We start from the raw sequence: 17,262 nt of genomic DNA, 5'->3' as shown, positions 1-17,262 counted from the left end.
AAACGAAAAGTTTCATTTAAATCAAATAGCAATCGCCTTTTAGTATTAACTAATTCTTATCTTAATTTGCGCTAACGATGTTAGTCGTACATCAATAATCGTGTCTATTATTTGAATATCAGCAAACTGGACAGTTATTATTAAATATTTAATATTTCCAAGAGGATATATAGCGCTATCTCTACGGGTATAAATTAACAAAAAATCGGTTGCCAATTGTCTGAATGCCGTGGCCTATCTATGTGTATTTAATCTATGCTACGGTTATAAATCTATATAAACAAACTCGTAGTAATCATCTAACATAACAATGATAACACACGTAAATGATAAGATATAACGTCGTGGTAATTAAATTATTATTATTACAATGTTTTATCTTGTTAGACGTTAAAAATTCAATGTGAACGAATTTCGAATTAGAACTTATCAAAACATAATTATAATATATTAATATATTTTTTAAATCATATTTTCTCTTAAATGAAATTAACAAATTATTTAATATTTTTACTTTTATATAGTGAAATTGATGATTGAAACTTACCTCTGTCATAATATTTTCATTTTATATTGTAGTGATTAGTTTTCTAATGAAACCAATTTTTATCTTTAATGACTTCATTTTACTTTGATTTAGCAAATTAATAATTTTCTTTATAAACTTAATTATTACTTAAATTAATTTGATAGAACACATTCAGTTTAATTATACAAATTAATTAATGTATAAATAATTTGTTGAAATAATTGAATAATATGGAGTCCAAGTTAAATAGGCAGCAAAATTTAATGAGTACTTTATCCAAGCCTAAGAATTATTCTGAACAGAAAAAAAATACATGGAGTAATTTATTACAAAAAAAATCAGTTTGCAAAAGCACTAAGAATTTGGAGAGCAAAAAGCAAAATAAAAGTTCATCAACTCAAAATTGTTCAAAAAGTAGGTTTTTTTAATACATTATCTATAAATTTATTTTTTAATTATAATTTTTTAAACAAAATTAAGGTGTTCAATGTATATTACCAACTTCAAAAATATGTCAAAGTTCTACTTCACTTTCTATTTTCAATCCAGTACGAACACTTCAATTTTTATTAAGAGAAATCAGTCATTTACCTAAAGTTCAAAGTATTTGATTGTACTTATTTATGTAAAATGTATATTAAATATACATATTTTTAGATCCAGATCTTACAAATATTGTTCATGATATGCAAATTGTAGTGGAAAGAATTGTAGATGAATATTCAGAATTAACTAACCAAAATTTTATTAAAATAAATGATTTTTCAGCTATTCCAACCAAAGGTGAACATTTTCTAGAGAACTTAAATGATAAAAACAAAGTTAGTAAACTAAAAGTAAAAAAATTTTATCATAAGTAATTGTTATAATAAAAATATTTTCTTTAATATTAGGTTATAATATTATTATAAACTTCAGGGTGACTTTTCAATAATGTCTATCGATGTTATTTAAAAATAAAACTAAAATTTACATAGTTTTTGACTATGAATTAATATTATACATCTTTATAGAGATAATTTTATTTGTAATTTCTATAGAAAAAAGAGCTATGCATTATAAAACATTCTTTACCTTTTTATCTTTTGAGATAGATTGTAAAATTGATTTTAGTGAGAGGAATAATATCTCCATCTACTAAATTAATCTTATTCAGCTAATGTAGCAGCCCATGATCTAGTCTTAATTTGATTACAAAATACATCTGACACTGCACCTTTATTAAATTATCCGCATTATCTTCAGTATGACATAATTTTAAAATGAGTAATAAAAGTTCTTTATATATAATTTAAAACTAATTATTTAATTTTTAATTAAAAAATTTAAAATTGTGATCTTTTAATTAAATTATACATACAATAACTAATAATGTGAAATGCTCATAGAATTATAATTTTTAGGCAGCTCGTTTATTTTATTTAAAATAAATTTGTAATATATATTTAAGTTTAAATTAAGTATGATATTTTACTAAGTTATTTTGGAATGTTCACAGGATAAAACTTATTTAACACTTGTTAACAAAATATCTGATCTTGAAAATAATAATACCTTACTAACAAAACAATGGAAATCAGCAGAAGAAAAGCTTCTAACTGTCACTTCTGAAAGAGATGAATTAATTAGGTATTATCAACTACACATAATAAAATTCAATAATTAAATAATTTTTCAATTTATAAAAAATTGCTTATATAAATATTTTTTGGGAAAAACCTGTTTAACTAAATTATTGGCAACAAGTTAATAACATATTTTTAAGATTATTAATATGTAAGAGAATTAAAAAAGCACTGTATAGTACTAGGTGATATGGTAGCGCAGTAATTATGGTCTATCAAAAATGCCAGATTACGAAAAGTTATATTATTACCTACATATATACTGTCTGAACATACATATTATGGCATCATAATCTAATTTGGAATGTGTTATCAAATAATGCAAAATAAATTTACTAAAATTACGTTTCTAAGGAATTATTTTGGTTGTATAGCTTAAACAAGCTTGTGGGACGGTGTGGCCGAGTCAGTAATGCGCACTGCCTCAGGTTCAAAACTCGGTCACAGACAGCTTCATTTTCCGAACGAGAGATCAGTTCGGTAATTGGAGTTGCCATCTTACTCTCCGACGACGGATTAACCACCCCTCCTGGAGTATAAATGGTTAAGAAAACCTCCTCCTAGGGGAGGTTGCTATGATCCTTAATAGACTAATAAAAGCAATAAAAAAAAAATAGCTTAAATAAAATTTTACTATAGATTGAAATGTTTGTATTATTCATAGGAAATTAAAAGATAATTGCAATTCATTAGAAAAGTTTAATAAACGTGAAAGGGACTATTTAGACACTATTTCGGATCTCAAATGTAAACTATTGGTGATGGAAAAGTCAACTAATAATAAAGAAATTGCCATCAAAGAGTTCACTAAAAGACTTATGATTTTATCAAAAGTAATTTAATACTTTAAAATTTGATATCATGTGTTATATTTTTTATTTAATTGACCATAGACAAATGAATACACAAAAAAAAATAACTTCAAAGAACCAAAAGAAGATGACTTGATAATTTTACCTAAAGAAAATAAATCAAAGACTAAAAAAATCAAATTGTATCAAGATTTAACAAGCCAAGAACGGTTTGAAACAAATAGTGAACCAGTTCAATTTGTGTTTGATAATGAGTATTTACAATTTTAACATTATATATAATAATTTAAAGTTTTTTCATTTAAATAGATTGATTTATAAATTAATTAAAATTTTATTTGAGTAATAGCAAATAAAAACACTATAAATAAAAAAAATTCTATCTCAGTGAGGTCTGTCTACTATATATAATATATACTGACAATGGTTAACATAATTAATATAAAAAATGCTTGTATACAAATCTGTTAAATTTTACAATAATTTGTATATTTTAAAATTTTACTAAAATATTAAATACTTGTTAAATTATTTTAGTAGTTGAAAATAAAGTAATTAAAAAAAATATATATCAAATATTTTTTTTTATTTTAAAAATCAAAATTTTTAAAATTGAGAAGAATCTTACAATCTTTGAAGGTGATACTTCAACTAGATCAAATTCAATTCTTTTAACATAGAGATCATATAAAACTGTCCCAGCGCAAACTAAAATTTTTTATGGATAGACAAAAAAATGCACGTCATGGTAAATTCATTATCTTCTCAGCTTTATATCAAATCAAAAAATATAATAGATTTTTTTTCTTAAAAAATATTTCATTTTGTATTTTTATTTCAAATAAAAGCTTTTAAAGTTTGTTTTGTAAAAAAAATTATTTTTCCTATATGCATTTTAGGTATGTAAATGGTAATTTTTTTTTGTTTGAATTCCTTACTTATATTATTATATATTTATTTGTTTTATTGAGATCTTTTGATGCATATATCAACAAAATAAGTCCAATGAGCTTAAAAAAATTTTTAACAGACATAAAATAAAACGGACATCATAGTAATGTTTTAACTATGATGTGCATTCATAAAAATTGTCTATTTAGAAAAATAATTATGTTTAATATTAATAATGTTAATATGTTTCAAGCTTAAATTTCTTATACAAATTATCTTAAGTAATATTTATTAATATCCAACATTAATATACAGATTATTGATGATTTAAAAAATAGATGAAGAAGGTTAATTGAATTTCGTATTTATAAATAAACAACGCAAAACCTAAAAAGTTTTTGTTTCCATAAAAAAAAAAAAAAATATTTAAAATATTTTTTTTTATACTTAAATTTAATTTTGCACTTGCTATTTTTCAGGATCATAAAAAAATCCAATAGTAAATTTAAAAAAATAGATAATATATCTCCATCAAATACATTATGTCAGTTAGAAGAACAATGTAAAGAAAACATTGAAAAAAATATTGACTATCAATTTAATGAATATAATCAAGAAGCAACTGATTTATTATCAAATAAATTTGAACTGGAAAAAATATTTAAAAATATAAAAGCTAAAACAAATCTATCGGAAAAATGTTTTGAACAAACAAAATTAAATAATGACACTGAACTGAATGACTTATCTGATGAAGAAGACAATTATTCTGATACATCTAATATCCAGAGTGTTAAAACTCATTCAATAATAAATTAAATTAAAAAAAAGTAATATATTTAGTATATACAAATAATTGTTAATTACTTTTAATTAAATAAATAAAATACTATTGACAAATAATGTAATTTTTTTTGTTAAATTTTATATTGGAAATAAAATAATTTTAAATTTACAAAAATTAATACATCAAGAAATATGTGCTCCTTTTAATGATTTACATTTTATTTTACCATACTTTGTAATTAAGTAATTTGACTGCCATTGTGCTTCACAATTGTCAGACATTTTTAAATCAACCTAAAAATTATTTATCATTAAAAACCTAATGTTTAAATACACGCACATAAAAAAAATTGTTTTGGTTTTTAGTTTAAAATAAAAATTTTTCACAACTGATGTTTTTTATATCACCTGTAATTTTTCCCAAATTTTCTTTTTAGGGTTTAATATCTTATCAGGTTCACCCTGTTCATAACTTTCAATTATTACTCTATCACCCGGTTTACTATCTTCTGATGGTTCCAAGGGTTCAACAAATTTTACTCCATCTAGCTCGCTTAACATAACAGTTAAATTATATTTTTTTTAATTTATTAAAAATAAAAATAAATGTCAATAATTTAAGGAATACTACAGAAAATATACTTAGTAGCACAAAGAACCATTCCACAAGATTCCACACCTCTCATTTTTGCTGGTTTTAAATTACACAATACAACAACGTTTCTATTTTTCATTTCTTCAATTGAAACAAACTTGACTAAACCACTAACTATAGTACGTGGTTCTTGTTCACCTAGATAAGTCATTTTTTTTTATAAAATTTAATAACCTTGGTACATATAAATGTAAAATAGACTTAACAATACACATATATAACATATTTTACTTCCATTTTTGATGATATTTATTAACTACAATTCTTACCATAACCTATAAAGTATAAACCTACAAATTTACTTGACATTTTATTATATCAAAAACATTAATATTTATTATTTAATACGTTTGGATATAAATCTTAAATTAATTAAGTTTTAATACACTTAAGAGGATTTTTAAAAATGTATAAAAGTGTTTTGTTGAATTTATTATTAATTTTGTGAATTTATAACATTCACTCGCGCATACTAGTGATATAAACACATTATTCATACAAGCTTAACTTTTTTTATTACTCATATACTACAGGACAATCTCTGAGGACGAAATTTGCATCGTAACCATCTCGATTGGTGTTACAAAATTTTCCTGTAATAAATTCAAAACACCTCAAGAGGGCAAAGTAATTTCAATATTTATTATAATTTTAACCATCATCTGATACTTATATATAGTTATCGGATAATAAACATCTTATATTAATGACCAAAAGGTATTATAATGCTAAATAAATTAGCTATGACAATAATTCAATCATAAAGCAGATCTGACTAACAATCTGCCTGGAAGGTAAAAAAAAAACAAAAACCACTCAAACTCATCTGAATCTCGTTTACCTACTAACACACAAAATTAAAATATTACAAATTATTTTCATTTTCCAATTGTTTTGAAGTATTAGGGTAAACCAAACCAAACGAAAATAAATCGTCTACACATAACTTAATACCTGAAGCAAACAATACATACAATCCAATTAAACCAATTCCACGGATCTTTGTGAAGGTGTTACTGACTTACCTTGTTTATGCTCAGCCTTCATTGAATTAATTGACATTGTTAATTTTTTTTGCAAATCTTACACTGATCAAATGAAAATACAGTACAACTCTGAATCATACAGTTCTCTAATTCATTAACTAAAAGACGATAACACAGAACCTATCATCTAAAAGAAGATAAACCCTTACGTATCATCATTCGCAACTTACACACAGCAACATTACTGAACTTGAAGTGCGTCATTATGAAGTTAAACAAGTCACAAATATTCTTAAAAAATCCAGTAAATGACCTATACTAGTATTATTTGTCAATCTAGAACTTATGGTCTATACTTATAATGACATTTTCCTACTATCCCTTCATACAAAAATAAAGGTTGAAGAACCCTATAAAACATTTAGGAAATAAGCACACACTTGTTACTCAAATTTCTCTGAAAAACTTCAAAAACATTCTAACTCCTTAATAAAGGACCCATCTATTTCCATATTCCCAGAAAATCATACCGAAATCTAAAAGCAAATGGTATCGTGACTTGTTGAAAAAAAAAATAGTAACACAAAAAAATTATTAATATACATATTATATTATTATAGAGTTATTTCAATCAAACAATATTTTCCTTAAAGAAAATGAAAAATGATAAATTGTTTTCAAGAAAATGAATATATTATCCTTAATGAGTCAATCTGTATATTTATTAATTATTAAAAAAAAAAAAATAAATACGCACTTTGGTTTCAAATTTTTGTTTGTTACAAAAGTTGCATAAACAATAGTTAAAAAACGGAAGCACAGTGGGATTGTGGCACAGTATGGAAGTGACATAGTTGGGACAAGTATAGATGATATTTGACAGTGATTAAAACCACTATCATAAGAAACGCTTCGATGCAAATCTGTAGATACTGTTTAATTTTAAGAAATTGGTGGATTATTTAAAAAGCAACAATAATTCTTATTCTCTTAAATTTATCCCGATTAGTTATTTGATTTGTTATTATAATATATGAATAAATAACAATTATAGTAATTAAATTTAATATAAAATTGATATTCAAATTTTTAATATTGTAATTTTTACAGAAATATTATAAAAATAATAAAGTAGTTGTATATTTCTTTATTATTAACGCGTATAAAAATTTAAAGGGCTTAATGCAATACTTTTCAATAAAAAATTTTCGTTACTTATAACAAAGTTATAAGTTTTATACACTGGACTATAAGGAACTTTCATCAGAAACAAAAATATACTTTTCTAAATCAACTTTTCGCGATGTTTTCAAATGTGTAATTAGACTTTTTCTATCACCTCTAAGTTTTAATATTATAACTATAATAATATTATTATAAATAAATATTTACATACAAAAACAAATAATTAAAAACAAAAAAAAATTGTTTTAAATTAATACTGATTTTGATTATTAATATGTTAAAAATTAGGAATATGACATATTTAACCAATTTTTTTAATCCTTTGAAATTGATTTTTGTGAAAATTTATAATTAAAAAATATTAATTTATTATTATAGCTTTTAGCTTAATTTGCAAGTTTAAAATTGACATAATTAAATAGGAAATTTTATGAGAATTAAAAAATTGTATCGTTAAGATTAATATGCAGTCAGGAAATTTTATAATTACTATTTATAATAAATTTATCAGAAAAACTCAATATTTTTTTGCATTTCAATCGTAATAATTAACTCAAATAAAAATAATAGTAATCATTTCCTAGTAACTTTTGGTGTTTAATAAGGTTCTATAATGGAAATATTCAGAACTGAATTAATTTTAATGATTTACTTTAACCAATAAAACTATAAAAAAGTTGTTAAAAAGATCTAAAAATCCATTAATTCAGGAAAAACCAACAATCACTTTTTTTTAAAAATGATTTATATAGCAACATGTTACCATAAAATTTGGAATATTATAGTCTAGTAATAGTATACACAAATAGAGTAAAAAAATTATTAAATTACAAAGTAAAATGATTTAATTTTGTAATTTAAACCTATGATATCGAACTTGATTTCTCAATAAATACTTTTAAAACATTAGAAATTAATGATTTTAATTGTCTGTATGGAGAACATGGGATAAGTAACTGTTTAATTGATAAATTAGAATTTTTTTGTAATTTTTGAGGGTAATATCTACAACTAGATACGAATTATAATAATTTGACGTATTGTTGATAAAAGTAGGTCAAGTTAGAGCAGAGAAAATAAATAATAGTCACAAAAAAATACTTTCTCAGCTTTGCATTGAAACTGAAACCTAAAATATAGTAAAATAATTTTAATATGAATAAGAAATTTCTTCTCGTGAGGAGCGACTACAGTGAAGGGATTCTTGATCTTTATTGAACTTATTGAATCTAAATGAAATCAAAATCAAAGGAGTTGAAAATTTATTTTAACTTAAAAAGAATTTAGAAAAAATTGCAAAAAATTCCTCACCATACACAAGTTGGAACTTTGTACCCCAAGCGCGTAAGACACAAGTGTTACCGACTTAGAAACTGTATGTCGCTTACATTGACTGAGAGAAATGGCAATTTAAGCTAGTTCAAATTTCAAAGTTATTTTTATAGACTTAAAAAAAACAAAAAATTTTAAATAAGTTTAACTTTGTATGCTATATCAATTTGATTTATATAATATTTATGAAAATCAATGTGCTCCTTTTGTCAGGTATTTTAAAATAAAATAAAACACGAAACCCAGAATTTTAACACAAAAGTAGCATATTTTTAAATACTATTGCATTTTCACTATGAAGACAATCCAGAGGTCATATCTTTTTTCAAATTCAAATTCAAATTAAATTTGTAATTTTTTTGGAGGTTTCCCCCATTTACGGGGAACGAGGGAATTTTTTCAATTTTTGAGGGTAATGTCTTCGACTAGATACAATTTGTGATCTTTTGACGTATCATTGAAAGAAATCGGTTCGGTGAGTGCTAAGAAAAAGTGGTAACAGACATAAAAAAAAAAAAACACATCATAGTAAAACTAATACCTCTCAGCTTCGCATGGAAAGAAATACATCATGGTAAATTAATACCTTCTCAGCTTCACATCGAAGTTAAAAAAAAATATTTATAAGAAATAAATAACTAATATTTAAATGTTAATCTTATAAGCTTACTGTACAAAAAATTATATAGGTTGTTTATGTTAAATAAAAATAATAACAATTTTTAACACAATTTTATTAAATAACAAGGGTGTACAAAGATTTTGAGTAAAAAGTAATTAAATATAATATTTATCATAAAATTAAAAACTATTTAGCTCAAATATTATTAGGATTTGCAATATATTTTATGTATAGAATAAATAAATTTGATGCTGAATAATTATCTAATCAATATGTAAACCACAGAGCTCTAATTTTAAAATTAGTTACTCTCAAAATAAATTTTAAACTAATTAAATAATCATGATACCAACAAATATTTAATTCAAATATTTTTACCTATATCAATTTTTTCAACGTACAATGAATCAGCATCTGGATGTAAAGATATTTCAATTATTTTACCAACACGTATATCTAATCGAGAGGGTAACACCTCATCAGTTTCTTGATTGATCCCATTTTTTTGAGCTAAAAAATTGATTAATTAATTAAACTAATAGTTTGGAACATCTTTTTTATTTTTTACCCTTTAGTATAATTTCAAATCAGATTTTACTTACAAACTTTTGTAGCTTTTACAGGAGGTGGATAAGCTTTTGTAACAAGTTGCTGAAGTTCTGGTTTTTCAAATATTTTTCGGATTGGATCAAGTAATCTGTTAATGTAAAATTCAATAGAAGATTTTAAATCAGCTGGATGCAACTTTTGTTCAGCAAAACACAATTCAAGTTCTTCATAGGTTCCAAAATTCAAATCACCACCATTAGATTCGTTTCTTGATACTTTAAATTCTTTAAAAAATGTTATTCATAAAAAATATAATTCTATTGTTAAAATTAATTAATATTATTTTACTTTCATCAGGTTTGAAAAGACCAAATATCACATGTTTAGCAAATGCTAAAAGTCCATTATCAGCCACATTTCCTGGTTCACAAAAGGCTTTTTTTAGCTTTTTTTTTACAGTTGCTGGAGTATCAAGAAGATCTATTTTACTATCTTCTTCTGATGATGACATTTTACCACCAGCTAAACCAGGAACTAAATTTTTTTTTTTTAAAGTTAGACATCTTTATAAGTATTGAGTCACAAAAAAATATTGAGAGTACTACATCTACATTCTCCTTCTTCAAAAATATTTTTACAAAATTGCAAATGAGTTTTCTAATTTTTTTTTGTCAAAAATGACAAATATGGTTTAAAAAAGCAAATTAGGAATTAAAAAAAAATAAATATAATTAAGTGACTTACTTTATACAAAAATAATTTAACTATAATTATTAGATATTTAAGCATATTGTAAGCCAAACTAATATAAATCAGCCTCACTTTACAAGAACCCAATGAGTTGGTCCACCCTGGGCCGAGGCAAAGCCGGAGCACCAGGGATTTTGTACCTTATCCTATGGGGAAAGGTTATGAAGACTAGTAATAATTTAAGATAACAATGATTAGATTTTATTAAATATTATGATTTAATTTTGTAATTATCATAACAAAATACAATTTCTTGAAAAATTAAAACATGCTACTAAAGAATATCTATATATATAATCACAAAATAATAGAAAGAAAAATCTATATATATATATTAAATACCAAATTTTATGTTAAACACATAATGTAAAAAAAGAAAACACTATGAACAATTAACTTAAGGTCAATGATTCCCAAGGAACTATAGGATTAATAGGATGTATAAAATAATAAATATGCCACAAGTATATTCCAAAATGATTCAGTTAATAATATTTTTGCCCCATAAATTATTTATTTTACTTAAACTTTAGCATTTGCCACATATAACTGTAAAACAGTAAATTGTGTTTCATTGCACTAATCTAAAATTAAATGTCTACAGACATTCAGGCATCAGAACGGCCTCTGGATTTTCTATGTAATGTAACGATACATGATTCATATGTAGTGCTCACCTAGACACTATTTAAGTGTTCATTATCAGACAAATTTGCTGAGATACCAAATTCTGGATAAATAACTTTAGGCATAATGTTAAATAATTTATTTAAAAATGTACTAACAAGATAAAAGAAAAACAGAATAAAATAGTAGGGTAACCTGGGCATGACAGATCCAACGCATGGGTCAGGGTAAAATGGACATGTCACCAACGTCAATGGGTATTCCCTACATAAATGTAGGGGACCCATTGAGATGTTCACCATGTCCACCCTGACCACACCCGAGGACCTGTCAGGTCACGAAAGAATAATCAAAGAAACGGGAAAGACTTGACCATAATTAAAATTTATATAGTCAGTAACTAATAAAGAAGAAAAAAAAACATACCGTGTGGTCAGTTAACCAAATAAAAGATAACATAAATAATTTTACATGAGCACATTGTGCAAAGAGAAAAAAAAATCCAAAGGAAGATATACCATATTATTGTTGAGATGTCCAAATCGTGTGATCATTATACAGTGCCATAATGATGGCCAAGCCAAAATGACAAAATTCTACTCCATCCTTGAACTGGACGGCAACAGACAGAAAAATTTGACAAAGATGATGATGTTAGGTCAAAAGGTATAGATGTGTTGATGATGATGATGAGAAATTCTTTTTTGAACATAACCATGATTTTTTCTTATGCCGGCTTGATCACACATGGGAGAGGGTACTTGACAGTGTGTTCATTATTATGGTTTTTTAGGATGAGAATCAAAGGTGGTAGGAAATATATATCAATTTAATAAATAATTATGTGTGTATGTGCAACACTGAACCTACGGATGTACGACGCGCACTGTTTGAATACAGTTACCTGTGACCTGATACTCATGATAATTTTATTACGTTCCATATATAACTAATGTTGTGTCCACATTTTTACTAACTTTCATCTTTATGATCATTTTAAGGAAAGGATAAAGAGTGAATGAATAGAATCTAACATCATAATATTTTTCCAACTAGATATTGCCAAAAAAAGGCTTAGAGTAGAGATGATTTATTTAAAATAATTTTTTGGTCAATTATTTAATATACATTTTAATAATTTAGAAACACATAGTTTAGTTTGACTATTTTTTTTTTAATTTTTCAATATCAAGTTAAATTTATAGTATACTATAAGCTTGTGACTAAACATTTAAGTGGTCATTAATCTAAGATTAAGCAGTATCTAAAGCAATATAATCAAAGTTATTAGTTTTATATTTTTAATCTGAACTGTGATATATCATATATTTAAAATCTAAGCACTTGGAAATTTTTTTCCTGAAAAATAAAACCTAAAACCCAAAGACACACTTAATTTCACCAGAGAGATAATTTTAAGGACTGCTTAAACATAAAGAGGATGGCCTTACACAACGTTCTATATAAATAGTTTTAGGTATACTAAACAGTGATAACAATATTTCAGTGGGTTAATACTTAGATTAAAAGAGTAAATTATTATATTTCAGTATAAGGTGCACAGCAATAGACCAATAGATCTAGGTGCATGGGTAGTTCTTGTCTGCCTTTTTAATCACTAAACTACCATGTTTCAATTTTTGATAAACTAAATATTGGAATAAAGAAACTTATTTTTAAATAGTCCGGAAAATCAATTTTTTCTCTTTAAAGAATGTAGGACTATTGCAATAAATTACTTTATATTAGCTTACCCATCGGATTCATAAGATGTATTCTTTTAGTATATCCCATTTGAGGTAAGTATTTTTCTGACAAAGTAAATATTTTACGTTGATCAACTCCGCCAAATTGTGCATCGACTTTCAGGTATTCCTCATCTAAAGCTTGCAACCCTATAAAATAAAAATTATAAAGAATATAAGAAAAATGAAAGAGTTTATAAAACTCACATTTGAATTACTAACCTCTATGGATAAAGAATGATTCATAAATGAAAAATTGACATTATCATTAAACTTTTACTCATGATTTTAAGAATAAAATTTTTTTATTATTTATAATAATAATTTGGATGTAGTTTAGACATAATAATAAAAAATACCTGGATACAGCAATCCTGACAACAGTGGATTTTCTACTTGTTTTACAACTTCAGCACCAGCTTTTTTAGCGTCATGTTCAGTAATACAAGAACTTAAACGATATACATCCATTGTATATTCTCTATTAAAGTATTTATGTTAATAATTTCTTTCTTTTTTTATTATTAAAAAAAGATACCATAATTTATCATTTATTATTACTTGGAAAGCTGATATTCTGTACCACGCACAAATTTTAACTTATCTAAAGGAACACCTATTGAAGTTAACATAGCTTTAATTGAGTGTTCATAATATTGCACCCTGAGTTCTAGAAGTTCCCATGGAGCTTTCATGTTATCCAAATATGCATGCAAGTCAGCAAATAAAATTTTAACCTAAAAAAATTAATTTTATAAAAAATATATAAAGTTTTTATATTGAACTTTTATACAAACATACTTCACATCCAGCTTTCAAATAATCTGCAATTTTGGATATAGGAACAAAATATGCAATATGTGGTCTTCCTGTTGTAGCAGTACCCCAATATATTTTAAGATCTCTTTCTTTAAGAATTGCATCGATTTTCTCATCTCCTAGTACTTCTTGAAGATTGCGAACAATCAAATTTTTTTTTTCAGTTAAAGACATAGTCATGCTTTGTACATAAACTATAAAATGTTATAATATATTTTTTAATGCATATAGATTACAAACAAAGTCTTATAAAAATAGAAATGATAGATAAAAAATACAACTGCTTCTCATAAATTTAATACACCAGTACATACCACCAAATTTCCAATTTGCAACGTCTTCAACCACGAATTGTGATAAAGACTATATTATCACTGACATGCTGGTAAATGATAACGGTTATTTGTCAAACCTATTTATAAAAAAAGTATATCTACCTTGGTCAATTTTGAATTTTAAAGCAATTTTTTACTTAAAATGAATGTGTTAAGCTTTCATGGAATGTTGTATTATTTAGAATATTTACAGAATCTGTGAATATTCTATATACATGAATATATCTGTTTATTTTTTAAATAAATATTTACTTTAAAAATAATGTTCGATGATCATAGGCTTAAACCGAAAAGGAAGAGGTCAGCCTTATTAAAAATTTCTGTAGTCTTACTCCAAAATTGTTTAAAAAATCTTGTATTTCTATATATTATAAAAAACCCAGCACAGAAGGATCACGGAATAATGGTGACAGCTTAGTTTAGAAAATTATAAATGATATATTACAGTAATTAACATCACTTTCATGAAAAACGCTCGATGCCAATCAAATTTCACAATAATCTGTTTGTAATTTTTTAATTTCTATATTTTAAAATTTTATACATTAAATTATTTGCTTAATTGAAAAATTAATTGTAATTTTTTTTTACTTTGACAATCGATTTGTCATAGTAGAACAATCATCGGGAATTTTTTTTCTAAGAACTACAATTATAGAATCACTACCATAAAAAAATGTTTGATTCAAATTTGTAGATAGTGTTTAATTATTAGAAGGATTTGTTGGTTTATTTCAAAAGTGATATCAACTTCTATTTCCTTAATATAATCTAATTACACCTTTTATGATTTACTATTTACATAATAGAAGTTTAGTATTGTAATTTTTACGGAGAAATTATAAAAAATTATAATGTAGTTGTATATTTTGTCAACTCTATGGCAAACGTTCATCAAAATTGTAAATATGAATTTATTAAAAACAAAAAGAAAAGAAAGTTTGATTATTCTGACTCTTGTTAGTTAATTATAATTTCAATTATAAAATTAAAATTGTATTTTTCATAAGCACTTTTCAAATAAAATATTGTATCTATCAAATAGTATATTTTATTTGAAAAGGAAAGCCCCTTACTCTAAACATACTTATTGTATACACATTAAAAGTTGTATAAATTAACACTAAAATCTTATTTTTTGTAAAAGAGGGGTCACATGGCTTCCTCATTTATATGACTACACTAAATAACCTAAAGTAAAGGCATTAATAATTGTCTACCTAATATTTAATAAATTATTAAAGCATGCAAGAATACTGTAATATGTTCAAAAGTTAAGTTAAATAAGTACCATTTTTTATACGAATGTTTCGAGTTTTAAACCTCTCTGTTATAAGAAAAAAGGGTCAGATTTAAAAAAAAGTATGTCGTATGAAAAAATTTGTACTAATTTGCCTAATTTACTAATAAGTTTTTCAAAAAATTATCGCAGTTTTAAGTAATAGAATTAGAAAAAAAAAACAAAAAGAAAATAAACTTTTTAATTCGATTATCCTAACCTTCATGATTATTTTAGTTATAAAATTGAAATTGTATTTTATCATAAGCCATTGGAAGCTAAAATATTTTCTTGAAAAGGTCAGTTCTCTCCCTCTAATATACTTAAAGAATTGACATTAAGTATCAAAAGTTGCAAAGATCCCATCTTTTAATATTTATAACTAACTCTCAAATCACTTTTATTATTATATTTTTTTTGTAAAATAAGGGGTTTTATGGAGGTACTTACTCTTCCTTCTATTTGACTATTTTGTTTGCCATAAAATATAGACATGAATAATTGAAAAAAATATGTAGAAAATTATAACAACCTGAAAAATGGTGATTATATTTCTTAAACAACATTATTTGTTTAAATTCGGTGGCCATTTACATATAAAAGATAAATCATCAGGACAAGTTTTTTTAACTTGTAGTATTTTACACAAGCTATAATTTAACATATGTTTAAAGGACGCAGTATTTCTGGAACATTTTCAAATGTTAAGTCAAAATGTTAACTTTCGCACAAGTTTCTATTTTGAATCACCCTGTAGGTTGGTAAAGAGTCAAATTTAAAAAAAGAATATACCAAAGGAAAGGAAATAACTTAATTATTTATAAGAAAAAAAATTTATATTGATTAATTCATTTCAAAAAAACTATGATATATTTAAGTAAAAGAGTTTTTAAAAAAATGTAGTTATTTATAGATTAAATCGTAATTTTTATGGGTATTTCTGTAATATGTTCAAAAGTTAAGTGGAAATTGTTAATTTTTTGTTAAAAAGTTGTAATTTAGAATCCTCACTGTGGACAGATAGTCAGATTTTTTAAAATTTATATCAAATGTAAAGGAAATACCTAATGTATTTATTTAAATAAAAAATTATTTTGGTTTGTTTATTATTTAAAAATTTATGACTGTTTTAAGAAACAAGTTGAGATTTACCGATTTAAAAATTTTTATTTTTTTGTGGATTTCACTATCTACGGTGAATGAGGGAATAATTTTTAATTTTTGAGGGTTATTTCTTTAACTAGATATGATTTTTAATGTATCGTTGAGAAATATTGGTCAGATGAAAGCTGAGTAAAAGTAATGACAGACACAAAAAATAAAAGTAAACATATCAAAATTAATACCTTTTTAGCTTTGCTTCGAAGCTAAAAAGGTAAAAAATGAACAATTTTTTTGTCAAAATTAATTTTTTTAAAGACTTTTTTTTCATTTTCATGTTGCTATTATAACAAAAAAAAGTTATGATCAGAAAAAGATCATTTAAATTTTATGATATCTTATCCATGTATATAAAATTTAATTTAATTTACATTATTGTCAGTTTGTTTAGATCACAGACTCCAATAATATGTAGGACGATAAGTGTGCAGCTGTTTGTTGTGATAATGAGTTTGAACCTCCCAATTATATATATATATATATATTCATATCATAAGTAGCATATCTGAGTGTTATCTGAAGATATTATTTGTTTGTTGTTGCAAAGTTTTTCATTAATTATTACTTGTAAATT

General features: G+C 24.3%; 2 protein-coding genes across 3 annotated transcripts; one reads left to right on the top strand and one right to left on the bottom strand.

Annotated features, from left to right (window-relative positions):
• Window positions 1-541: 541 nt before the first annotated feature.
• Window positions 542-4,676, top strand: LOC126905401 (uncharacterized). The gene is made up of 7 exons (XM_050685063.1): window positions 542-943; window positions 1,010-1,132; window positions 1,187-1,350; window positions 2,028-2,158; window positions 2,819-2,987; window positions 3,048-3,220; window positions 4,337-4,676. Exons 1-7 carry the CDS (start codon window positions 760-762, stop codon window positions 4,674-4,676), a joined length of 1,284 nt encoding a protein of 427 aa, XP_050541020.1. The 5' UTR covers window positions 542-759.
• An 86-nt stretch (window positions 4,677-4,762) lies between these two features.
• On the bottom strand, window positions 4,763-14,349 carry LOC126905395 (tyrosine--tRNA ligase, cytoplasmic). Of its 2 annotated transcripts, XM_050685047.1 has the most exons (11): window positions 14,228-14,349; window positions 13,896-14,107; window positions 13,656-13,831; window positions 13,454-13,575; window positions 13,104-13,244; window positions 10,321-10,506; window positions 10,026-10,256; window positions 9,802-9,933; window positions 5,286-5,436; window positions 5,052-5,196; window positions 4,763-4,937 (listed from the first exon to the last, which is right to left on the bottom strand). In XM_050685047.1, exons 2-11 carry the CDS (start codon window positions 14,091-14,093, stop codon window positions 4,827-4,829), a joined length of 1,593 nt encoding a protein of 530 aa, XP_050541004.1. In that variant the 5' UTR covers window positions 14,094-14,107; window positions 14,228-14,349; the 3' UTR covers window positions 4,763-4,826. The 2 variants fall into 2 exon arrangements, with proteins under 2 accessions (XP_050541004.1, XP_050541003.1); XM_050685046.1 differs by lacking the exon at window positions 14,228-14,349 and having other exon boundaries at window positions 13,896-14,221.
• Between the last annotated feature and the right edge of the window lie 2,913 nt (window positions 14,350-17,262).

The sequence above is a fragment of the Daktulosphaira vitifoliae genome, unplaced genomic scaffold (assembly GCF_025091365.1).
Source record: "Daktulosphaira vitifoliae isolate Bord-2020 unplaced genomic scaffold, ASM2509136v1 Scaffold_4, whole genome shotgun sequence".
NCBI lineage: Eukaryota > Metazoa > Arthropoda > Insecta > Hemiptera > Phylloxeridae > Daktulosphaira > Daktulosphaira vitifoliae.
Note: the sequence above shows the minus strand (reverse complement) of the source record. Positions and strands in the feature narration are given on the sequence as shown.